This window comes from Onychomys torridus, chromosome X (assembly GCF_903995425.1).
Source record: "Onychomys torridus chromosome X, mOncTor1.1, whole genome shotgun sequence".
NCBI lineage: Eukaryota > Metazoa > Chordata > Mammalia > Rodentia > Cricetidae > Onychomys > Onychomys torridus.
In genome coordinates this window covers 122750123-122776758 of record NC_050466.1, presented here as the reverse complement: position 1 = coordinate 122776758, position 26636 = coordinate 122750123, and the positions used below count along the sequence as shown (strand labels likewise).

The following is a 26636-nucleotide window of genomic DNA, read 5'->3' as shown; positions in this document are numbered from 1 at the left end:
GAGAGTTGGCAAAGAGAGGTGCTCTTCTGTTCCTCCTCATCTGGCCAGGCCTGTCTCCAGTCCTTGCAGCTGAGGCCATTGAGCAGAGCTTCTCTCTCTGGTGGCCACGTAGGCCTTGGACCTGGAACCAACTAGTTTTGGAGCACCCAATGATGAGTGAACACAAATGGCAGCCTGGGTTGAGGGCAAATATTCAAGGGTAACCCAAAGATAAGGGATCCCTCATGTATAGAAAAGACAGGCTCCCTTGGATCTCAGTCCCTCCCTGTCCTCTGTGCATGCTTCCCCTGACTCACATGCTTGTTGATATTCCTTATGCCTCTGTATTGATTTGTCATTATTGTCGCTCTTTCTCTTTTGAAAAGGGGTGTGTGTGTGTGTGTGTGTGTGTGTGCGCGCGCGCATGTGTGCCTTTCAGCAGATGGATTTTCATGCATCTATAATAGAGAATAACAAACATGTAACATGGCTACTGATTACTAGGCCCTCACTGTGTGAGAGGTAGTGCTTAAGTGTTCTGTCTGAGTGATGCCATTTCATCTGCGTGCCATGTGATACAATTGCTGTAGTGACACACAGAAGAGAGGAAGTGCCTTGCCATGAGTAAAGAAACTGGGACTCTACTGCCTCTGTTTCAGAGGTCATGTTCTCAGATAGGCTAAAGACCCCATCCCTGAGTAGAGATGGCTCTTGGCTGTCCTGATCACAGGTCATTTTGGAAATTAGTTGGGTTTTCGGAGCATGCTGCTGTTCTTTGTCTGTTTTCTGGGTCTCTTCCATATTCCTTGTTCCTCAACCCTGGCCTCCATCTATAGCTGTTGTGAGTTCCGTCTACAATATCTGTCCAAAGATACGGAATCATGAGGGATAGAGCTCTAACTAGAGCTGAACCACATCTCTGCTCTGTAGCTTCCTTTCTCTTGAGACCTGAACTATTGCTGCCAATTCATTGCCTTTGATATACTATAGTCACTTAAACAACTGCTGGAAAAGAAGCAATACTGCCTACTGGACATTCCTGGACCAGAAGAAGGGTAAGAGGAAGGAGGAATGGGTTATTACCTGCAGTCTGTGGGGGTGGGGGGTGGGCTCCATCCTCTGAAGCAGCCAGGGCTTCCAGAGCCTGCAGAGTAGACACCAGTGCATCATCCAGCTCCTGGGCATGATCTCTTACTGTTCGGGTCTGTACGCTGTCAATCAGTGTCACTGGAATCTCATCATACAGGAGCCCACGCAGGTGACGTCCTTGTTCCTGACTTTGAACAGCCCTGCGCTTGGGATCATCCTCATCAGAGCTGTTGTCTCGGAAACCAGGAGGTGGGGCCGCAATGGCTGGCAACAGAGAAGTTGTCTCATCTTCCTCTTCCTCCTCTTCCTCACTTCCTGGCGGTGGGAGGGACATTAAGTCTACCATATTGTCTCGAGAGGAGCCAGGCCTCCCACCTTTCCGAGGCCCCAGCTGCTCCTGGAGTTTGACTTTGCAAGATTCACAGTAGAAATTCAGGGCTTCAGCCCCAAGGGAATTGTCCAAAGTGTAGGACCTGGCCCTGCTGGCACAAGGCTCATGGTCTAGGCTGGCTGCATCAAAGTCATCGGGAATCACCTCATAACCTTGGCCAGAGCTTTTGGATGTGGGGTCCGATTTGGTCCGGGGTCTGGTTTCTTCGAAGAAGATTAGGTTCTCATTGACATCCGTCCTGCTTTCTTGCTCCTTCCTTTGTTCCCGCATGTGGAGGTAGCAGAAGCTGACAAGCTCAGAGTCGGCAGGCGGGGTCGTGCATCGGCTCGACTTCCTAGGGCTGGTGCCCACGCTGCCCACATAACTACTCTCCTTTTTCCCCAGGTGGCTCCCAGTGACAGGGCGGTGGGTGCTGTGCATGTGATCTAAACCCAAAAAGAGAATGCACAGATGAGCCTGCTGTTATAGATGAGCCTGCTGCTGAGGATCGTAGCAGAGCCCCTTTGGCATCTCTGGCCCATGTGCAGTATGACTGGATGGCACATACTGAGAGAGAGAGAGACGGGGTGGGGGGCAGTGCTTTGCCTGGCTGCTAGAGATTAGGTAGAGGAGAGCGGATGGACCATGTCACTGCTGATACTGAAAGCAGAGTGAATAGAATGTGATGGCCAGAGATACAAAAGCCTCATCAACTCTGAAAAGGGAAAAAGCATGGTTTAAGGTCAGGTACCAAAGAATTCTTCCACGGATATGGCTGGTTTGACAGTCTGCTGGAAACATACCTAAAGAGATGAGGTTTGTTTCATGTTACTTTAAGATCTGTCCCTGTCTCTGTTACTGCCCCCATCCCTTTGTGAAGCCACGTCTACTGCCAGTACTCTGTGGCTCTCCTGTTATGCTGGATCTCTTCCAGTCCAAGAAATTGATACGAGAAGTTACCGTGTTTACTGAGAAGGTGTTAAACTGGCTAGTACAAGCTGAGCATGGTGGCTCACACTTAGAAAACTGATGGAGAAGGACTGCTAGTGTTTGAGGCTAGCCTAGGCTACCCAGTAAGCTCCAGTATGGGCTATGGTATGAGACTGTGTCTCAAAAAGCAAGCAGACAAACAAACAAACAAACAAACAAACAAAAATCAAAATTAAATAGACAAACCCTCAGCCTGGCTAGTACCAGTCCCAAGAATTTACATTTCAAAAATGCCTATGGCCAAGAGCCCAGAAGCCTTAAAAGGATTACTGGTCAAATTCTGGCCAATAGAATTTGTAGTGTGTAAGGGAGGTATGATGAGGTGTGGTATGTGGAATGAGCATGAGGCATGAGTCTTATAGTTCTTCAAAGCTTATTACTGTCCTGTGTTCATACAAGGTGGTACAATGCTCTTAGCCACAGCTCTTGATAGCAGATATATGCACCTGCGCCCTATCCACAGCAAATTCTATGTCTGAGTGACTTCTCTATCACACTGTTTGGGAAGTCATCTCACATCATGTATGCGACTATACTTGTAGTGGGTAGCCATTCCAGCCTTGGCCTGGAAGTTCCAACCCCCATTGAGGCTTGGGTAATGGTCACTCCCACAAGGCAGGGCTGAGGGAGGACGCTGAAGACCCAGGATCAAGAGGAGAGGCTTCTCTTGGTTCCAGGACCCTGGACGCTGGAGGTAGACGGAGCAGAGTTCTCTAGAGAACACTACTGGACTGCACCATACCTTTCCCAGACCCTGCAACCTACCCCTTCATTTGTAAGTTACCCTACAAAATAAACCTCCCTTTTAACTATGTGGAGTGGCCTTGATAATTTCACCAATATCTGGCACTCACGTGGGGCAAATTCCAAAGGCCTAGGCGGCTCCCTCCCTCAGCCTCCTCCCTGGCTGGTGGGTACCTAAACCCACCTGCAAAGTTCCTTTTAACCAGGGAACGCCTACACAGTTACATTCCTGAAAAAGGGAGCAGCTAGTCCAGTCTCAGTTCCCTAGCTTAGCCTCTCAGACCAGTGAAAACCGAAAACCCGCTGTGAGTGATGCTTTCCCACTCCTCCCTGAGTGCAGGCACCCAGCTATCTTGGCTCCTGACTTCAGCTGCTGCCAGCCAAGGTCGCCAGCAGACCCTGCTTTGGAGCTATACCAACGCCTCCTGCTGGCTGAAAAGTGCTCCTGCATCCCCCCCAAACCATGGAAAGCTAAGCTTATTTCAAGTAAAAGTACTTGATAATTTTACACCTTAAAACTGACTAACAAATTTTGAGTAATTCTTGTAATATGGCTGACAACATTACCTCACAAGAATTTAAAAACCTTTTTGCCTGTATGATGAATGACATTTTCCTACAAATATACGACCTCCCTAAGGCATATGTGGCCTGTACCATTTTGGCATTCATCGTAATAATTCACACAGTGTTCAAACACTGGTTTAATAATAAGAACAAAGATGAGTCATTATTGGGACTGAGACAGGCTTTAAAAGATAGCAATGAAGGCTTACAGAAAAAGATTCTCTCTCTGGAATCTGCTAACCAGTATTTACAGGCTTTAAAAGATAGCAATGAAGGCTTACAGAAAAAGATTCTTTCTCTGGAATCTGCTGACCAGGACTTACATAAAAAGATTCTCTCTCTGGAATCTGCTAACCAGGATTTACAGGCTTTAAAAGATAGCAATGAAGGCTTACAGAAAAAAGATTCTTTCTCTGGAATCTGCTAACCAGGATTTACAGGCTTTAAAAGACAGCAATGAAGGCTTATAGGAAAAGATTCTTTCTCTGGAATCTGCTGACCAGGACATACAAAACAGGCTTGTACCCAAAATTGATTTTATTGATAATAAATATAAATATTTAATAGACAGAACACTAACTCTCCATAATGAAGTTATGGATACTCAGACACTATATAAGGAAGAAAAATTATCATTAATTGATAAGATAAGGTCCATGGAAACATGTGTTTAAAAAGAACATAAAAACTTCCATGATTCCATGAGAAATCTGGAATCCCTTACAAGAGAGGAGGTTTACTCCCTAGAACAGACCCTAGGTGCTCGTTTACAAGCCCTGGAGGAAACTCTCAATAATGACAAGGCACCTAATAAGCAGAAGGGCAAGACCATACAGGTTGTAACATCTCCAAATGGCTCTCATACAATGGCTTATCCTGTTATCATCCATGAGAAGCCAGCAGATGACACACACCCCAAGCCATATATGACATATACATTACAACCAATTTCAACAAGGGACTTTAAAAATATAAAGGAAGCAGTAGTTACATATGGGATATACTCCACATATGTAAAACAGATGTTAAATTCACGGTCTACCTCACATAGAATCATTCCAGATGACTGGTATCAGTTAATTTCAGCTATTCTAGAATATAGCCAACAGTTACAATGGAAAAGCTGGTTGAGAGAAGAGGCAAGAAATTTAGAACAACAAGGTAAACTCCGAGGTTTTGTGTTCTCCCAAGATCAAATACTTGGTGAGGGATATTTTGCTGACAGGAATGTATAAGCCACTTATGATGAGCATACAATATCCCTATGCCGTACAGTAGCTCTAAATGCTTGGGAAAAAATTCCAGAACGTGGAAAAGCAACTGAGGTATACACAAAGATATTTCAGGGACCATATGAACCCTTCACTGATTTTTTTACAAAGGCTGAACAAAAGCTGTGTCAGATAAAAAAATTAAGAAAAGTATTAACTGAGTCCTTGGCATTCGACAATGCTAATGCAAAATATAAAAGAATACTTACACCGTTAAAGATCAGATCAGCTCCTTTGGAAGAATGGATTCAGTATACTAATGGTGTTGAGTCTCTTAATGAGGCTTGGACAGGAGAGACAAATCCCAGAGTTGAAAGAAGGTCTCGTGGTACCAAATGTTTTAAATGTGGTACACCAGGTCATACAAGTAAAAACTGTATATGGGGTACTCCTAGAAGTAATACTCTTTCTAGGAATAGTCTAAACAAGAGACTCCAACCACCTCCTGGATTATGTAAAAGATGTGGCAAAGGCCGACATTGGACCAGTGAGTGCAGATCAAAAATAGATATACGAGGCAACCCTTTACTGGCGGGAAATGCCTCAGGGGGCTTCTTGCAGGCCCCCAAATCAAATGTGGTAAGAACATTCCCAGCCACTATGGAAGAAATTCCTCTCCAGGACAACTGAATAAACCAATGCCTATTGTAAAAACCAATACTGCAATGGATGAGAAAACAGCTCTGATAGATGAATCACAGTTTACAAAGAACACAATAAAACAAATATTTTGGCAGACTTCCATAAATGAACAAAGACCAAAGCTTAGAATTCGAATTAATGGCCTGGTTCTGGAGGGCCTGGTAGACACAGGTGCGTATATGACTATAATTACACCAAAATCATGGCATCCAAATTGGCCTCTTCAAGAGGTAGATGTTCAACTTTTAGAAATTGGCACCCTATCTCAGATAAAACAGAGTTCGAGATGGGTTGAATGCATAGGGCCAGAAGGACAGAGAGGAAGGCTGAAGCCATATGTAGCAAATGTAGTAGTAAATCTTTGGGGCTGAGATCTGTTACAACAATGGAACACCCAGATTAAAATTCCTACATGCTCAGAAAAGGAATACAGGCCAATGCATGTTTCTAGGAATAATATCATAACATGCTATAAACAACAGTCACCAACCATTCAGGCTGTACACAAATAGAGCACAAATGCTGTTGAACTCTCAGAAGTACCAACTGCCTTACCTTTAAAATGGCTAACTAATAAACCTGTCTGGGTTGGACAGTGGCCTTTGACAAAAGAGAAGCTACAAGCTTTAGAACAGCTGGTTCAACAGCAGTTAAATGCTCAACACATTGAAGAATCTACCAGCCCTTGGAATTCTCCTGTATTTGTTATTTTAAAAAAAGTCTGGTAATTGGAGAATGCTGACAGATCTGAGAGCTATTAATAAAGTAATTCAGCTGATGGGCTCCCTACAGACTGGGATGCTCTTGCCCTCTCTGCTACCCAAAGAATGGCCTATAATAGTTATTGACTTAAAAGACTGTTTCTTTACCATACCCTTACAAGAAAATGATAGAGAAAAATTTGCCTTTACAGTACCTAATTATACAATTCTCAGCCAGTCAAGAGATATCAATGGAAGGTCCTCCCACAGGGAATGTTAAACAGCCCTACCTTATGCCAATACTTTGTACAAAAGCCATTGGAGATAATTTATGTAAAGTTTCCACAATCCATAATTTATCACTATATGGATGATATCCTATTAGCTGATCCAAAGTTAGACACATTAGAAAGCATGTTTGAAGAAGTAAAAAATGTTATGCCTCCCTGGGGACTGCAAATTGCTCCTGAAAAAATACAAAGAGGAGATTCTATTAATTACTTAGAATATAAGATAGAGCTACAAAAAATTAGACCCCAAAAGGTACAACTAAGGAGAGATCGATCGAAGACTCTTAATGATTTTCAAAAGTTGTTAGGAAGCATTTCCAACTTACTGGGTATCATGGGAATACCCAAAGATGGACTACAGAATTTGGCTAATACTCTAGAAGGGGACAAGGAATTAAATAGTCCAAGAGAATTATCAGCCGAAGCTGAGAAGGAATTGGCTCTAGTAGAAATGACAATTCGAGAAGCACATGTGGATTGTGTGGATCCAGAACTTAAATACATTCTTGTCATATTCCCCTCCAGACATTCCCCCACAGGTATTTTGATGCAGAGGGAAGATATTATATTGGAATGGATATTCCTACCACGTAAACCAAATAAGAAATTAAAGACTTATATAGAAACGATCTCTGATTTGATTCAAAAAGGTAAATTAAAACTTCACCAGTTGACAGGAATGGACCCAGCAGAAATTGTAGTACCTTTAACTAATGAGGAAATTTCATCACTATGGAAAGATAATGAATACTGGCAGAGAGCCTGCAGTAACTTTTTGGGAGAGATTAACAACCATTATCCCAAAAGCAAGAGAATAAAATTCATAAAGAAGACTGAATGGGTCCTTTCTCACATTGTACGACAAAAGCCAATTTCTGGAGTCCACATGTTCTATACTGATTCAAATAAATCAGGGAAAGCAGGATACAAATCAGGAGACTTAAGTAAATTGGTACAAAGTCCATACAGCTCTGTACAAAAGGCAGAACTGTATGCCATTCTTATGGTACTGATGGACTTCACAGAACCCCTCAATATAGTCACTGACTATCAATATGCAGAGAGAGTTGTTTTACATATTGAAACTGCTGAATTTATTCCTGATAATACAGAATTAACTTCATTATTCATACAATTGCAGGAAATCATCAGAAAAAGGGAACATCCTATATATATAACACATATCAGATCCCATACAGGTCTGCCAGGACCTCTAGCACAAGGTAATGATGAGATTGATCAGTTACTAATAGGTAATATGCTAGAAGCCTCAGAATTTCATAAGAAACACCATGTAAATAGCAAAGGTTTGAAGAAGGATTTCTCCATTACTTGGCAACAAGCTAAGGATATTGTGAAAAAATGTCCTACTTGTTCCTTCTATAACAAAACTCCATTACCTGCAGGAAGCAATCCAAAAGGCATACAAAGAAATGAAATTTGGCAGATGGATGTGTTTCATTTTGCAGAATTTAGAAGATTAAAGTATATACACCATACTATTGACACCTATTCAGGATTTCAGTGGGCAACTCCTATGAGTTCTGAAAAGGCTGATTCTGTGATTATACACCTATTAGAAGTTAGGGCCATCATGGGAATACCTGTACAAATTAAGACAGACAATGCCCCAGCATATGTCTCCAATAAAATGAGACAGTTCTTTGCTTATTACAATATAAAGAATGTTACAGGTATACCACACAATCCCACAGGCCGAGCAGTCATAGAAAGATCCAATCGAACTTTAAAGGATATGCTAAATAAACAGCAACAGGTAACAATGACTCCTAGAAATAGATTGCATAGTGCTTTATTAACCTTCAATTTTCTCAATGCTAATGAGAAAGGAACAACAGCTGAGGAGAGACATTGGATGACAGACAAAACTCCTGAGCTAAACCAACCAGTTTATTTCAAAGATGTGTTGACCTCAGAATACCTGGATATGTCCTACGTGGTACCTAAACCCACCTGCAAAGTTCCTTTTAACCAGGGAACGCCTACACAGTTACATTCCTGAAAAAGGGAGCAGCTAGTCCAGTCTCAGTTCCCTAGCTTAGCCTCTCAGACCAGTGAAAACCGAAAACCCGCTGTGAGTGATGCTTTCCCACTCCTCCCTGAGTGCAGGCACCCAGCTATCTTGGCTCCTGACTTCAGCTGCTGCCAATGATGAGAAGAATAAAAGATCATCAATCAATGTGACATCTCTTCAAGTTGTAAGAAAAATTTAACAATCAAAGGTTGGGGTAGGGTTCTGTTTTTGTCTTTGCAGGATAATGTAAATACCCATCTTCCAGAAATCATAAGGCCTTGGATATCTGGATGTTTATAGCAGAAAGAAAGAATCTATTGGTACCAATCTACCAGGATAAGATATTACTGTCTAACATCTATATCTCTATCAATTTAGAATAGTTGTGGTTCCAATTCAATTATATACCAAGCTGGCTTTGGCGATGGAATTGGCTCACTCCTTCTCTAAACCCAAACATATTGATAAAAGAAAAGGTTGAGAGATTCTTCAGTCCCATATCAGACGAGCCCTCTGATGTGAGTCAGAAGGAAACCAATAATAAGGGGCCATTATCTTCAAGATTCCAATTCTCTCCATGCTTACTCTTGAATTCTCAGAATCCTTTCTTAAAGACATGTCATCTTTAAACCCAAACCTTCCATTCTGATAAAACATAAGTTTTTCCAACAGCAATCTCTGAAGTCCCCAGAAGGGAGATGGGGCCCCAACAACAACAACTCTACCCAATCCAGAATGATGCCATGGTAATCATCATCATACTACACTTCTTGCCAGAATTTCAGACAAAGTTACCCATTACTCTGAGAGTTGCTGCAGAATCTACAGTTAGTCTAACTGAGATTTAACTATCTGAGCTTTCTCACAACACCCAACAGAGATACCATTGCCCCCTACACAGCAGAATGCAATTCTAAGAAAACGGTGCCCCTTATCCCTAAGGTTTCATGTTTCTCAGGGTTATAGATGATGGTTCTAGGGTTGGGGGTGGAAGAAACTATTAAACTCAGTACTCTCCTTAAGGAAAAAAATATGTCTCAAAAAAAAGGGAAAAGAGGAAATGGAATGGATAGGTATAAGATATTATGGTAGACTATCGTATATATTAGTAAACAAATTTAGTAAAATAGCAGCCTTAGATAATTTGCACTGTTATGAATTCTTATATGTTGATACAAACTTTTTATATTCCTGTTTAAGATAATTTGTATATTGATACAAATACAGAATTATGTTTGTTATAATGTACACATATTTTTCCTCTTATTTGAAATATTTGTATATTGATACAAATGTAAATTTATATCTGTCATACTGCATGCATGTTCTACTTTTGTTTAAGATATTCTGTATACTGATATATATTTAGGATTATTATCATATTGCATATTGCACTATACATTCCTACCTCTGTTAAAGATATTTTGTGTATTGTCACAATTTTAAAGTCATTGTCCTTTTACTGTACATTTGCTTACAGACTGTTTGCCTTGTTTAATATGAAGCCTTAGTCCTTAGGTTGTTTAGGTAGATAAGACTTATAGATCTATTGTCACCTATGCTTGTCATCTCTATAATTACATTAGTTAGGTTATCCAGATTTATAAATACATAGGTCGGATGGACAGGTAATCTTCAAATGCTTCATGGACCTAGAGAATATGGCATTTAAATAATTTAGAATTCTGTTGATGTGAGACACAATTGCTCCTGGCAGCACCAATTTGATCCCGAGAGAATGTTGGGCTTCTAAGACATTTCCATTTGGAAGTTTGTCTTCTTGGCACAAATTGGCCTACTGGGCAAAGAACTGCCCTTGCCTCGACTGCTGACAGTACAAATGCTGTCCTTTCTGGACATGCGGGACACAAGGAAAGTGACCACTGTACTCTGCCAAGACAGGGTAAGATGGTCTTTCAGAATTCCTGCTTCTGAAAATGGTCTGTCAGATACTCTAGGCCTGTAGCCAATTTGAATGCACCAACGATACTGAGAAACATTAGGTGACTGTCCAGGCTGCCAGCTGTCTCTGTCTACTCTTGCAAGACTCCTGAAAGTTGCTTGCGTCCTTCTCCCGTTCCTCAGGTATTATTATATTCCTTCTCAGGTCTTTGATGAGGTTGGAGACTAGCAGTTATATTTACAAATTAGTGTGTGTGTGTGTGTGTGTGTGTGTGTGTGTGTGTGTGTGTGTGTATAATCTTAGATAGAATATATTAAATATTAGGCTCAGGTTCTTTAGGATAGGATACCTTTTGGAATGATATTTGTAACATGCCACCTACCCATGCTCTAGACTTCCCTGGATTTTAGTATGTGTTTTTTGCTTGATATTGTTTGCATTGATTGTAGTTCCAACTTATCTAGGTCATTATCCCTCATTACTCCTGGACAATATTTGATAACCATTTCTTTGTATATAGTCTTGTATTAGGTTAGAACCTTCTTATTTAGACAAAGTGGGGGGGAATGTAGTGGGTAGCCATTCCAGCCTTGGCCTGGAAGTTCCAACCCCCATTGAGGCTTCGGTAATGGTCACACCTACAAGGCGGGGCTGAGAGAGGACGCTGAAGACCCAGGATTGAGAGGAGAGGCTTCTCTTGGTTCCAGGACCCTGGACTCTAGAGGTAGACTGAGCAGAGTTCTCCAGAGAACACCGCTGGACTGCGCCATACCTTTCCCAGACCCTGCAACCTATCCCTTCATTTGTAAGCTACCCCACAAAATAAACCTCCCTTTTAACTATATGGAGTGGCCTTAATAATTTCACCAATATATACTCATACAATGCCTGCTTCCTCTGCTATCAGCAGACAAGTGAAAAGCCATTGTGGAGCTGGGCATAATGGCCCACACCTGTAATCCCAGCTCTTGGCAAGTATAGGCAGAACAGAAGTTCAAGGTAGTTCTTGGCTACATGGTGAGTTTGAAACCAGCCTGGGATTCAGATGACCCCGTCTCAAGCAAACAAACTGACTAACTAAAACAGGATAAGTTACATATAATCCCAATTCTGTTTTCACAAGACCAGTGAGGCAGGTATCAATAACCCCATTTAACAGAGGAAGGAACAGACTTAAATGGTTATATGGTTTACTTAAGGTCATATGGGTTGTAAGTGGCAACCTGAGATTGAGTTCAGGTTGGAGAGATTTCAGAATTCATATAGCTAGTCATCATGGTGGCCAAAGTATTGGAAAACAAAACTTTAAATGCTTTTCAAACTCCAGTTTGACAAGGCCAGATCAATGAGTCAGTGTGACTTTTCACTAACACTTACAGCTAGGACAAAAACACAGTGCAGGCACCCAGCAATTGAGTCCCAAACACATGATATAAAAACTGGTCTGAATTGAAAGGAGAAGGTTCATGCAATTCAACAGTCATTAGAGTCTTAAGTATACCATTTTTTTGAGGCATAATCTCATTATATAGCCCTGGCTAGCTTGTAATTCATAATGTAGGCCAGGATGGCCATGACTTGTGGTGATCCTCTTGCCTCTGTTTTCTAAGTGCTGGGATTGAAAATACATAACACCACACCTGCCTCTAATACTGTACTGCTTTATTTGAGACAGGCTCTCATGCAGTCTAGGCTAGCCTTTAAGTCACTATGTTTCTGAAACTGGCCTTGGACTCCTGACCCTCTTGTTTTCACCCACCAGCATTTGAGAGACTGAAGCAGAAAGTTCACCGTGAACTAGAGGACAGCCTAAACTATATAGTGAATCCTGGGCCAGTCTTGGCTACAGCAAGGCATTGTCTTCAAAACAAAACAAGGAGAAAAGTAAAAGGAGACAAGAATATCCTTCAGCTCATTCTGAGACTAGTATTATCTTAGTACAAAAACCAAAGAAAGACATCCCAATAAAACTACAGACCACTATCTTATGAACAAACCATCTACAAATATAGACACAAAATCCATCAACAAAATACTAGCAATAGAACCCAGAAACACATAAAAAGAACTACTTACTAGTAATTGCATACCAGTGGGGGGACTTGCTGCACTAATGAAAAGTTGTTTTGACATGGAAAATCAATTATTTAAAAAAATATTTTTATTTTATATGTATGGGTGTTTTGCCTGCATATATATATATATTCCACTTCAGTGCCTGGTGCCCATGGAAGCTGGAAGAGGGTATTAGATCCCCTGGGACTGGAGTTACAGATGGTTGTGAGATATCATATAGCTGCTGGGAATCAAACTCTGGCTCTCTAGAAGAGTAGCCCATGGTGCTCTTTTTTTTGAGTCCCCCAAAAATCAATTATGAATTCATGCAATATAGCATGATAACTAAGGATAAAATATACATGTTCATCTTGAAAGGCACAAAAAAACATTTGAAAAAACCCAGGGCCTTATTGGGATAAAGCTCAACAAACTAGAATCTAAGGAAATTTCTTCAACATAGTAAATGTTATTTATTGAAAAAGCCCTTGATGGGTGGTGGTGGCCTTTAAGGGAGGCAGAGGCAGGTGGATCTCTGTGAGTTTGAGGCTGGTCTGTTTTACAGAGTGAGTTCTAGAACAGTCAGGACTACATAGAGAAACCTTGTCTCAAAAAACCAGCCAAACAAAAAGCCCTCCCTGGGTTTGATTGCCTGTACCATATTAAAAAAACTGGTTATAGTGATACATGCCTGTAATTCCAGCAGTTGGGAGGTAGAGGCAGGAGGATCAGGAGTTGAAGGTAATCCTGTCATCTTTGGCTATCTAGCAAGTTCAAGGTCATTTTAAAATATATAAGACTCTGTTCTCAAAGGGGGTAAAGGGAAAAAAAAGGAGAAAATGTGATACATTTACACAGTGGAATTTGTTTTGTTTTGTTTTTTTTGAGTCAGGGTCTTAGGTTTCCAGACCTGTTCTTGAACTTGTGATCCCCCTTCCTTTGCTTCATGAAAGCTTCATGAGGTTATAGTTATATGCCACCATACCCAGTTAATGTGGTGCTGGAGTCAGAGTTCAATATGCTAATCAAGCACTCTACCAATTGAGCTACACCTGTAACCCTTGGTGTGTGTGTGTGTGTGTGTGTAGGCCAGAGTTCAATGTTCAGTAGGTGTATTCCTCAACTTCTCTCTTTGTATTTTGTGTTTACTTATTCATTCAAAAAATATTTTAAATTACATTTCCCTGGTTGTGTGCACGTGTGTGTGTTCACACGTACATCAAACACACTTGCTCATGTGCTCACATGCATGCATGCATGCCACAGTGTGCTTTGGGGGTCAGAGGATAATTTGCAGAAGTTGGTTCTCTCCTCTCATCATGTGGGTTCCAGGAATGGAGCTCAGGTTGTCAGGCTTGGTGGCAGGTACCTTTACCCACGGAGCCATCTTGCCAACTCTCTAGTTTTTGAGACAAGGCCTCTTACAGAACATGAAGCTCATTAATTTAGCTAGACTCACTGGCCACTTTGTCCCATGGATCCTCCTGTCTCCACTTCCCCAGTGCTGGGATTATAGATGCATGCCACTGTGCCTGGCCCTTATGTGGGTACTGGGAATCAAATTCATGGTAAGCAATTTATGAATATCGTCTGTCCTTTTCCCCATCACCATTGGAGGGGTAACAGGGTCCACCACGTATTTCCGACTGGCCTGGCACAGAGGGAATGATTGTAGGATAAGGGGGTTGAATATGGGAGGATAATGGGGAGAGTGATTGGGAAAAATATAACAACCTATACACATGAAAGTGATGTAATGAAACCCATTATTTTGTATGTTAACTAAAAAAATTTTTTTGAGACAGGGTTTTTCTACGTGGTTCTGGCTGTCCTGGATGTCATTATTTAGACCAGGCTGGCCTTGAACTCAGAGATTCCCCCTGCCTCTGTCTCCTGAGTGCTGGGATTAAAAGTATGCACCACCATGCCGACACCAAAAATGTTTTTTGAAAAGTAAAATGTTTGAAAATGTTTGATAAATTTTCAAAGATTACACATGGCCGATATAATCACAGATGTCACAAACCAGTGGACAGGGAAGCTAGAGAAGGGGCTTGGGACTTTGGGGTGAGGTAACAACTTAAGTTAGGAAATTTGGCCTAGGCCATGAGGTGATTGATCTCAGTGGAGCATGTTTCACTTACTTTGTGTTTGTTTCTTTGTTTTGAGACAAGGTCTTGTGGAGCTAAGGCCAACCATGACCTTGCAGTGTAGCAGAGGATGACCTTGAACTCCTAGTTCTTCTGCTTCTATCTTTCAAGTGTTGAGCTCATTGGCATGCATACCTCGATTTTCTTGGTTTAAGATTTCACCTCTGTCTGACTCCTAAGCCCCTGTGTGTTCATTGTGCCGCACCACCCATCATCCTTGTATTATTGATGATGTTATTGCTGCCAGTTTATTATAGTATGCTATAAAAAGTGTTAAATCATTTTAAAACATACTTTCTTTTGAGTCAGGGTATTACTCTGCAGCCCTGGATAACCTGGAACTTGCTGTGTAGACCAAATTAGCCTTGAACTCATGTAGATTTGCCTGCTTCTGCCTCCTCGCTACTAGCATCAAAAGTGTATGTTAACATGCTGAACCAAAAATATACTATTCATAAACACATATCAACATAAGAAAATTCTTTTTGAGCCCACACCACAGTTCTGTGAAACTTTGAACTCAAAAGTTCAGAGAATAATTAAATGACTTACCAGACATAAAAAGAGTATCACACACTAGTACAAATTTTTGAAAAGAATAGCAAGACTTGTATACTGAAGTCTGTAAGACATTTGTGAAACAAATTAAAGACTTAAATAAGTGGAAAGGTCTGCATTCGAGGACTAGTAGGCTTCATATTTGCATCGCTGACGACTTAAGATGGCAATACTGCTCAAACTAATCTATTGACTCAACACAATCCTGATCAGAATCCCAGCTGACTTTGTAGAAAACTGACAAGTCAATTATAAAATTCACATAGTATCAAAGTACCCAGAACAACTAAAACAACCTTGAAAAAGAAGAAAAAAGAATGAAGATAATTCATGATTTCAAAATTTGCTACAAAGCAATAATAATCAAGATAATGTAGTATTAACAGTCAATGCAATAGAATAAAATGTGCAGATAAACTATCATATTTATGGCCAAATGGTCCAACTTAAAAATGTACAAAAGGCCAGGTGGTGGTGGCACACGCTTTTGATCCCAGCACTTGGGAGGCAGAGGCAGGTGGATCTCTGAGAGTTCGAGGCCAGCCTGGGCTGCAGAGTGAGTTCCAGGAAAGGCGCAAAGCTACACAGAGAAACCCTGTCTCGAAAAACCAAAAAAAAAAAAAAAAAAGTACAAAAGATTTGAATGGGTATTTCGCTAAAGAAGACATATTAAAGGGCAATGAGACATGAAAGATGCTCAGTGTCATTGGCCATTCATGAATTGCAAATAAACATCAGGAGTTGCTCTTCTATCCTCTGTGATAGATGTAACAAGACAGGTAAAAACAAATATTGGTGAAGATCTGATGAAGTTATACTTCTCTACTATTGCTGGTAGGAATGTGAAATGGTAGTCATTTTGAAAAAAATATGCAGTTCCTCTAATAATTCAACATAGTTATCATTTGTATGTTCTACACCTAGGTTTAAAATGAAGAGAAATAAAAATCTACATCCTCACAAAAAGTTGGACACGAATGTCTAATATCATTATTCATAATAGCCAAAAGGTAAAAACAACCCAAATGTCTATCAACTGATGAACTGATAAATAATATGTCTTCTATATAATAGCATAGTATATAATTAAAAGGAACAATGTATTGCTGTATGATATAACAGGAATGACCCTTGAAAATACTATGCTAAGTGAAAAAGCAAAGCACATGAGACTATATTCCATGATTACATTCTATAAAACACTCAAAAAAGCAATGCCATAGAAACAAACTACACAGCACAGGCTGCTTGGTGTGGGGAGCACATAGGACACAATATGGGGAGGGACTGTTATTACATTCCTGCATACTGGTTTTTTTTCTCTCTAGGAGTGGTGAAAATTTTTTTGTACTTGGGATTGAACCTGTGGCAGCATGCATGTTCTTTTCACTTTTTATTTTGAGACAAGGAAACACTAACTTATTCAGGCTGGCTTTGAACTCACTTTATAGCCCATGTAGGCCTTGATAACCCCTACTCAGCCTAACCAGCAGAAGTAATTACAGGGTTGTGCTACCAGATCCAGCTCAAGTGGTGAAAATGTTCTAAAACTAAATGGTTGGCATGACCCTGTGAATATACTACACACACACACACACACACACACACATACACACACACACACATCTGTGTAACAGCTCTGGTTGTCCTGGAACTCACTTTGTAGACCAGGCTGGCCTCGAACTCACAGAGATCCACCTGCCTCTGCCTCCTGAGTGCTGGGATTAAAGGTGTGCGCCACTGCTGCCTGACTATACTAAATATATTAAAAATGGAGCTGTACCCAGGCGTGTTGGCACAGGCCTTTAATCCCAGCACTCAGGAAGCAGAGGAGACAGATCTTCATGAATTTGAGGTCAGGCTGGTCTACATAGCAAGTTCCAGGCAATCCAAGGATAAGTAGTGAGACCCTGTCTCAAAACAAATGGAGCTATGAATTTTAAACAAAAAAGTTTTATGGCTTTGAGATTATAGCTGAATAATGCTGCTTATAAAAATAAAACCTCTCATCTAGCAACAGTGGCACATGCCATTCCAGCACTTAGAAGTAGAGATAAGTGGATCTTTGTGAGTCCAAGAACAGCCTGATGCACATAGTGAGCTCCAGGCCAGCCAGGATGACAAAGTGAGATTATGACTCAAAAACAACAAACACCCAGCTCCTCCACAAGTCTGGGTGTGGTGTCATTAAAGCACTCTGCAGGTTAGGCAGAAGGATTGCAAGTTTAGGGCCATCTTGGGCTATATAGTGATCTCTAGGACAGCCTGTGCTAAGGGAAATGGAGAGATTGCTCAATGGTTAAGAGCACTTGAAAGGCAGAGGCAGGCATATCTTTGTGAGTTCAAGGCCAGTCTGGTCTACGGAGCAAGTTCCAGGACAGCGAAGGCTACACAGAAAAACTCTGTCTCGAAGGAAAAAAAAAAAGAACACTTGCTGCTTTTTCCAAAGGGTCTGAGCAGTTCCTAGAACCCGTATCAGGTGGCTCACAATTGCCTGTAACTCCAGTTACTGGGGAATCTGACACCCTCTTCTGGCCTCTGTAGGACCTACACACATGCATACAAACATAGATGCTCATAAATAGAAATATTTTAAACACATTTTTATACAATATATTTTTATCATATTCATTCCCTTCCTCCAACTCTTCCCATATCTTCTCCATTTCTTTACCTTCCAAGAAGTCTTTAAAAACAAAAATAAATTTTAAAAAGTGGTGACTTGGCACATGGTGAACTTTGAACTCTTAAGATTTTTTTAAGTGCTTTGCTTTGTGAAAGGACTTTATGTAGTTTATTTCACATATCTTGTCAAATCCCTCAGGAGATTTGTAGTATACATACTATTATTACTTCTCATTTTAATGACACGTAATCTGAGCCTGTTTATGGGACTTGTTCAAGTTTACACGGTGAAGGTACATCAGAGAAGGCATTGGAACCCATGTCTCTCTGCCTTTATATGCTAGGAGTTTCCATAGACCACGTTATTCACCTCTATACAGATTTAATGTAATCACACTTGTGGGTTCATTTCATGTCTTACTGGCTGATGGAGAAAACCCTGGATCAGTTGGGGAATTACTATTTAGTGATCCATCCAGGCTTTTGAGAGTTAAAAGAAGCGCTCCAGGAGAGTACAGAGCTGTAAGCCCTTGATTTAGAATGTGTCTCTAGCTGAATGTATCATCTGCAGGACTAGAAATGCTCCAGGTGATATCTACCTAGGAGGCAACTGAGCCTTTAGGGGAGCCACCTGGCAACATGATACTATCAGAGATGACTCACTAAGCAAGTGACAACTTTTCCCTCTTAGATAAAGACTGGAGTTCTAAAGGTGGTTGTCTTCCCTGCAGGAAGAAATATTTTCCCATGCTACACTGCCAAGGTCAGGTGACATCTAACTCACCACTGGTATCATGACTTCCAGATATAAAGAGAGAATGTGCCTGGAGTGTCCTCAGTCTCCTCTAGGCAGATTAGAAGTATGGATAAAGTCAGGTGCATTTGGTTGATGGCTGGGACAGTTTGCCTCTCACATCTATGTGAGTTGCTCATCAGCTTTCCCTAAGCAGGAGGGTGGAGGTGCTCTAGTTTATCTGTCTGTACTCAGTCACTCACAAGGTTGACTCAGAAATGCTTGCAAAGAACAGGACAGTGAACTGACTAGAATTATGCTAAAATCGATGTGCTGTGAATATATGTATAATATATAATATATACACAAATCATGCACATATTTACACTAGACATACAGTCGAAACAAGATTGACTCAAACAGCTTTCTAGACTTGACTCTGGTGTATTTTTGTAGTGTCGTGTTCACTGGTCATAATCATGACATGGAAACCTTGCAAGAACCTCATGGTCTTTCTGAGTCATCCAAAAAAAAAAAAAAAAAAAAAAGAAGAGAGTACTCTAACTTCCTATGAATGTTGCTGGGTGGGTTTTTTGGAGGGGGGCAGTATCTCATTTTGTAGCCTAGGCTGGTTTTGAATGTGTAATCCTCCTACACCAGTCTCCTGGGTGTTGTGATTAAAGACATGAATCACTACACTCAGCTTGCTGGGTTATATGTGCATGAAAACTGGTAATGTCTGGATATACATATATATGTATATATACACATATGTATATAAAATAAGAATATTCAGTAAAGCACAGTAAACCTTTTCTAAACATGTTAGAGAATGTAGAGTGAGTTTCTCTAACTGAGGTCCTAAATAGGATCTCCAAAGCCTTATTTTCTTGGGTTACCCAGAAGAGGAAGAGATGGCAGCTGCTTCTGGATCTTTCTTCTTGTCTTCCTTTCCTTTCCTTTCCTTTCCTTTCCTTTCCTTTCCTTTCCTTTCCTTTCCTTTCCTTTCCTTTCCTTTCCTTCTTTCCTTTCATTTCTTTCCATCACTTATTTAGTCTCTCTCTCTCTCTCTCTCTCTCTCTCTCTCTCTCTCTCTCTCTCTCTGTGTGTGTGTGTGTGTGTCTCTCTCTCTCTGTGTCTCTGTCTGTCTGTCTGTTTGTCTGTGTGAATGCATGTATGTATTCATGTAGGTACATGGGTACCATCACGTGCATGGTGGGAGTTGGCTTTCTCCTTCCACCATATGGGTCCTGGGGGGGTGGGTCTTCAATCTTGGTGGCATGTGCCTGTACTCACTGAGCCATCTTGCTGGCCCTACCTCTGGATTTCTTGCAACCTTAGTGTTTTTTGACAAGCTACTTCCTGCATTGGCATCATCCCTGAATCATCTGTCCACATTTCCCCCACTGGACTGTAAGCTATGTGAAGACGATCACTAAAAGGATCATAGCTGTTATGCCCAGCTGTATTCCCAATGTCTGCCATGGTGGATCCTTGAAAAACATCTGTTTAGTGAAATATTTGCTTTGGTCAAGTACTGTGAGAGAAATTATTCCTTCCCTCTCATTCTCCTGTTTTGTCCAGGTTCACAAGACATGATGCTTCCTTCCCTTGCTGCTGAGTTAACAGCATCTGTTTGACCTGGTAAACTGAGCACTGAGCTTGGCTAGTTGGTAGTCAACAGCTTCTGTGATGCCAGACTGCTTCCTCCTTTCCACAGAGACCTTGGCCTGAGGGAATTGTGGCTTTGGTCCCTGGAAAAGCCCGCCTGATGCTGTGAGGACACCTTCTCTCTGTAGCCCTGGTGTTGAGGCAGACCTTGAACTTGTAATCTTTGTGCCTCAACTTTCCAAGAAGCTGGGATTATAGGCCTGTGCCACTATAGCCTTTGTTAAAGGACCACAGTGGGCACTGGGACTTCTGTTCTAGAATGAAGGTGAGATCTGACAAAGGAAAGCCAGGAAGGAACTATTAACCCACTGCAACCAGGGCCCAAGCCTCTTCAATGACACTCTTCTCTTCTTCCTGGCATTTTGCTGAAATTGGGCCAAGCCAGGAGGGTCACCTTACACAGCAAGATCATTCTCATCAGTGGCTGCTATCAATCTGGCACCTAGCAGTTCAGAAGGCCAAGAGACTGGCCCCAAACACCTCACCAGTATCTGTGGAGGAGATATCAAGCAAAAGTTCATATCTTTCTGGAAAGAAGAAGAAAGAGGAACAGAGGTTTTCTATTTGCTTCTGCCTCTGAGCTGACTGTTTCCATCCCAAGGAGAAGCATTATAAACAGCAGCGGCACTACAGTGGTCCATTTGGCTCCTAAATGGAGCCAGAGACCCATTTGCTAGTGAAGTTCTGAACTTCTGCCACTCTGCAGGTGTTCAAGGAGCCTCTGAGGCATTGGAGACTTGGAGATGGGGTGTGAAAGTGATGCTTAGCTCCAGGAGAACCCAGTGAAGCAGAGCTAACTTTGAAAAAGCACCAGGGAAGCCACATGGAAGGTGTTCAGTGAGGCTGCAGTGATACATGGTAGCCCATGTCCTGGACTTGGTGCCACAGTCTCCACAGTAAGGGAGCTATTTGCAACCAGCATTGGCTGGGGTGTTTGTTGATGGCATGACAGATCATTGTCCCACAGAGTGGGACTACATAACCACGCCTACTGCTCTCTCCAAGTGGACACCCAAACAGCTCTGACTGTCCTAGCTGGTTCTACCTTGACTGGCCCCAGGTCCATCCTTCCACCTTCTCCTTTCCTTTTTCCCATCCTTGCCCGCTCAATAAGAGGTACAGTTTATTTGGATGTGATTAGCCACAGGAGGACCAAAAATGATAACAATGGTTTCCAACGTTTGACCATGTCTAAGTTTGAGAAGCACGGCTGCCTTTTCAAGTTAGTCATCTGGAGCCATGCAGACACTCACCCACAGTTCCTTTCATCTACCATGTGGACACCCCTTCTTTTGGGACTACCAATCCTTTCCCAAATCTGCATGTGATGAACTGCCTTTCAATTGCTGTGAACAGTGATATAAGATCGAGAGTTGGGCCTGCTATGCATGTGATAAGCTTGTTTGTGATAAAGAACAAAGTTTAAAATGGGTGATACATGCCTTTAATCCCAGCACTAGGGAGGCAGAGGCAAGCAGATCTCTGTGAGTTGGAGGCCAGCCTGGTCTACAGAGTGAGATCCAGGACAGGCTCCAAAGCTACACAGAGAAACCCTGTCTTGAAAAACCAAAAACCAACCAACCAAACAAACAACTCCCCCCAAAAAATGAAAAACAAAAAACAAAATAAAACAAAACAAAAAATGGGTGATACTCAGCTCTCTAGGTGCTGGGTCATCTGCCAAGAGTGATTCTACTCTCAGATTCTCAGATACCATGATCTCCATCAGGTGTAGTCACCCCAAGCCATGATAGTCCTAAAAGTTTAGTAATAGTTAAGTGGCAAGGGCCAGTGGATCAAGTGTTCAGTTTATGGCAAGGGTGACTCCTGGGTGCTGCTTACATTCTGCCTGTGATGCTTGGGCTAGGAAGACTTACTGTGCATAGTGAGTCTGAAGTCTAGCACATGGAGGACCCAGCTCTCTGTCACACTCTTCTCCTCTCACTTGTTTTGGGCAGGAGTACTTGGACCAGACAGCTTTTTTTTTCAAGGCCTCTGTACAACATCACCAGAACATCTCGGAGAAGTAGCCATGCTAGGTTGCCTAACTTGGACACCTTTGGCTTGGAAGCTGCATTTGCTCTTTATGGACCTCTCATTCTATTTCCAAGCCTTCTTTTGGGCATGCCCAGTCTCCCCTACTCCCAGCCTTCAGTGACTTCATGTTTCAGACACTTCTGTCAATCCTCAATATGATGAACAAAAAAGAAGGTCTTATTTTCATTTTCAACCTTACTTCAGTGAAGCCAGAACAGGCACAAATCTTTCCTAGATTACTAAAGCTCTGCCTTAGAATCAATACAAACCTTTTTGAGAAAACATTTTCTATGTAGCCTTGGCTGGCCTTGAACTCTTTCTGCATCTACCTCCTCAGTAGCTGGCATTACAATAATGTAGCATAACAACTATGTGCTATGATACCTGGCCAATGCAATTCTTTTTAAAAAATATTTATGTTTATTTTATGTACATTGGTATTTTGCCTGTTTCTATGTCTATGTTGGATCCCTTGGAACTAGAGTTACAGACAGATGTGAGCTGCTATGTGGGTGCTGGGAATTGAACCTGCATCCTCTGGAAGAGCAGCAAGTGCTCTTAACCACTGAGCCATCTCTCCAGCCCCCTAATGCAATTATTTAATTAGCTCTATCATGTGATTGCTACTTTCAACTTACATACCTACACTGACTCAACTACAGTATATTGTCACAGGCATCCTTTGTGGAATTTGTACATGTGAATGTCGTATGTTTTTGCCAGTGAGGCGTGTCAGTAGGATGCATGCTACACTTCTGGCTGCTGCTGAACAGGCTGACTCTGTTGGCACATGCTGAACACTAGGGTGATAGAACCCCTCCCTCCACGACTTCAGAGTCAGAGGGCCTCAGACACACCAAAACACTGAGGCTGAGCCCTACCTGCCTTTATCATAGGAGGTGGAAGAGGCTGGCTGGCAGGCCTGGAGAAGACCATCTTCCTGGAATCCAGCAGAAGGCGGCAGTACCCCGCAATCAGGCAGGCAAAGTTGGTGGCTTCAGGCCACTCCATCAACAGCACCAGAGGCTGTGGAAGAGATGGTTCAAAACACAAAGACATGAGAAGGCAAGAGAGGCAGGCGCATTTCTGGGAGAACAGTAACAAAGAAAAGACTCCTTGAGTAGTTACAGGAACCGTACATTCCAAACCCTACTTAAGGGCTGTAGCCAGGCATTTTCTTCAGTCATGGGCATTCCTTTGTAGCGACTGCTTCTCTAGGTATCAGCATTAAATAAACCTTTACTCACACATTTAATGAACCACCTTTACTGAAAAAGACTAAAATTATGTAACATCATGTGAGTGCTGTGTGGCTGTGTTTGCGTTTGTCAGAGCTCAGCAGATGTGTGGGCCAGCTGGGAGAGTGGGGGTGAAGCTAGGAATCTAGGCTAGGCTGAGGGATGGCCTGGAATATCCTTGAATGTAAGCACCTTGGCTGCATGAGGTATCTATCCTTTGCTTCTCTCCATATGCCCCGACAACATCCAGATGAGCTCTCTGGACACAACACTCCACAGAATGGAGTCCTAACTGTGACTTTAGGGACAAAACCTTTCCAGTCCAAGTCCTGCTTGGACCTTCCTGATCTCCCCTCTATTTTCTGTATTTTCCAAAGCAGCCTGGAAATGGATACTGATTTTTCTTTTCTTTTCTTGAATACACATTTTTCACTCTGTAGCTCTGGCTAGTCTGGAATTCACTTTGTAGCCCCGGCTGGCCTCAGATTCATCACAATCTTCTTGTCTTTGTCTTACAAGTGCTGGAATTACATGTATCAGCTACCATGCTAGTTTATTGGTATTTTTTTTCTTTCTTTAAAAAAAATTTTTATGGGGTTGGGGATTTAGCTCAGTGGTAGAGCGCTTGCCTAGCAAGTGCAAGGCCCTGGGTTCAATCCTCAGCTCAAAAAAAAAAAAAAATTATGGCTGGGCCGTGGTGGCACACGCCTGTAATCCCAGCACTTGGGAGGCAGAGGCAGGTGGATCTCTGTGAGTTCGAGACCAGCCTGGTCTACAGAGCTAGTCCAGGACAGGCTCCAAAGCTACAGAGAAACCTTGTCTCGAAAAACAAAACAAAACAAAAAAAGATGTATTTATTATTTATTTATATGGGTGCTTTGTATATATGGAGGTCTGTATGCAAGAAGAGGGCATCAGAGCCTATTATAGATGGTTGTGAGCCACCAAGTGGGTGCTGGGAATTGAACTCAGGACCCCTGGAAGAGCAGCCAGTGTACTTCACCACTGAGCAATCTCTCCAGCCCCGTATTGTTTTTGTTTGTTTGTTTATTTTTTTGTTTTTTCAGGACAGGGTTTCTCTGTGCAGCCCTGCCTGTCCTGGAACTCACTCTGTAAACCAGGCTGGCCTCGAACTCAGAGATGTGCCTAGGATTAAAGGTGTGTGGCTGTTTATTGATGTTTCTTAAAAGAACTCCTTGGTCTGGAGTTAAGGGTGGTAGGTTAAACAAGCTATGCAAATACTTTTGCTATGGGAATTCTAAGATCCTATGATAAATATGAATATATTCCATGAAACTTCAAAGACTTTAGTATTCCAAATTTATTTGACCCCAAAGATCTGTTTTTTATAGAAAATTTCATACCAGCAGGGTTCTTGTTATTTCTTTTTCAATGCTAGAGATGGAATCTAGGACCTTGTGCATTCTGGGTAAACACTCTACAATCGAACTACTCCCCTGTGCCCAGTTGTTGCTGTTTTTAAACCCACAATGGGAAATATTATCACACTCTGTTGATTGATCCTGGAGTTAACTCCTTAACTGTTTCAGAGATTCCTATAACGATAAACAAAACAACGATGCGTTTTTAATAAACCCTTGAATTTGTTATGTCATTTTAAAGGTGCCATGTGAGTAAGTTGGATCAAATCAAAGTGAGGTAATTTGTAGAGACTGGCTGAGGAGGGAGTCATGGGCTATGAGTAGCCATGACTTTTTGGGATTACTAGAGGGCACTATTAAGAACTAATGAAAAGCCAGGTGAGGTGTAGCAATGCCCATCATCCTAGAATTTGGAGGGTGAAGCCAGGAAGACCAAGAGTTCAAGGTCACTTTTGGACATCTAGTGAGTTTGAGGCCAGCCTGGGCTGCAATAAACCCTGTTTCAAACTGGGGATATGGCTCAGTAGTAGACGGCTTGCCTAACACAAGCAAGGCCCTGGCTTTGATGTCCAGCACCACAAAATAAAAGCCCAGAAGAATTAAGAAGGAGCATCTGTTCTCCGCTTAGCTAGGAGGGGTGAATGCACCAGTCCAGGAGAGAAATGATTAGGACCTTACCAGTAAAATGAAGGGCCTTCATGACAAAACTCAGTCATCAACTAGATCATCTGCCTTTGGCTTTACTGTCACCTTAGGAACGATTCTGAATTCAAACTAGCTGCTGGTAGCTGAAGTCAGATTAGTTTTCTTTGCTAGCTCTCAGGAACCCAACATAGAGGTTAAGTGGAACATAGACTAGTTCATTCAGAGCAGAAGTCAGCACGTGTTTGTATGGTTTGATTTTATTGATTGATTTATTTAAAAATTTTCCTTTTAGTTAATGTGTGTGTGTGTGTGTGTGTGTGTGTGTGTGTGTGTGTGTGTTTTGCCTGCATATACATCTATGTACCACATGCTTGCCTGGTGCCCTTGGAGACCAGAAGAGGGCGTCGGGTCCCCTAGAACTGGAGTTATGACCGGATTTTAAGCTGTCACACGGGTAATGGGAATCAAACTTGGGTCCTTGGGAAGAGCAGCTGGAGCTCTTAATTGCTGAACCACCTCTCCACACAATCTGCATGTATTGTTGATACAGGATCCTAACTCAAGCTCGTTTCTGAATCGAGATCCTCCTACCTCAGTCTCCTAAATACTAGGATTGCAGGCTTCCACCACCATGCCCTACTTCATGCGTTTTTAGGGTTATAGTACAAATATGTTAGACCTTACAGGCCACTCAGGCTTTGTTGAAACAGTACTGCCATTGTGACAATAGACACAGATAATCTGTAAGCTAAACAAATGGCTGTGCCTGTGCTAATAATGACTATTTATAGAGGCAGGTGATGGGTTAAAGTCAGCTTACAGGGCACAGTTCGAGCTATTCAACACATCTTGTAACTTGCTTTTCGTTTGTTTGCGAAACTTGCTACTTTTGGGTTCGTTTGAGACAGTGTTTTGCTATGTAGCTCTGGCTAGATTCAAAATCCTGGTAGTTTTCATACCT

General features: G+C 41.9%; 1 protein-coding gene across 3 annotated transcripts in view; it reads right to left on the bottom strand.

Moving 5' to 3' along the window:
- Frmpd3 (FERM and PDZ domain containing 3) overlaps positions 1–26636 on the bottom strand; it is a 156662-nt gene that overhangs the window by 5262 nt on the left and 124764 nt on the right. For all 3 annotated transcript variants that reach the window (XM_036174266.1, XM_036174265.1, XM_036174264.1), the window contains 2 exons: positions 23292–23436; positions 1063–1884 (listed from right to left, as the gene is read on the bottom strand). In XM_036174266.1, the coding sequence (XP_036030159.1) occupies positions 1063–1884; positions 23292–23436 (967 nt within the window). The remainder of the gene's footprint in view (positions 1–1062; positions 1885–23291; positions 23437–26636) is intronic.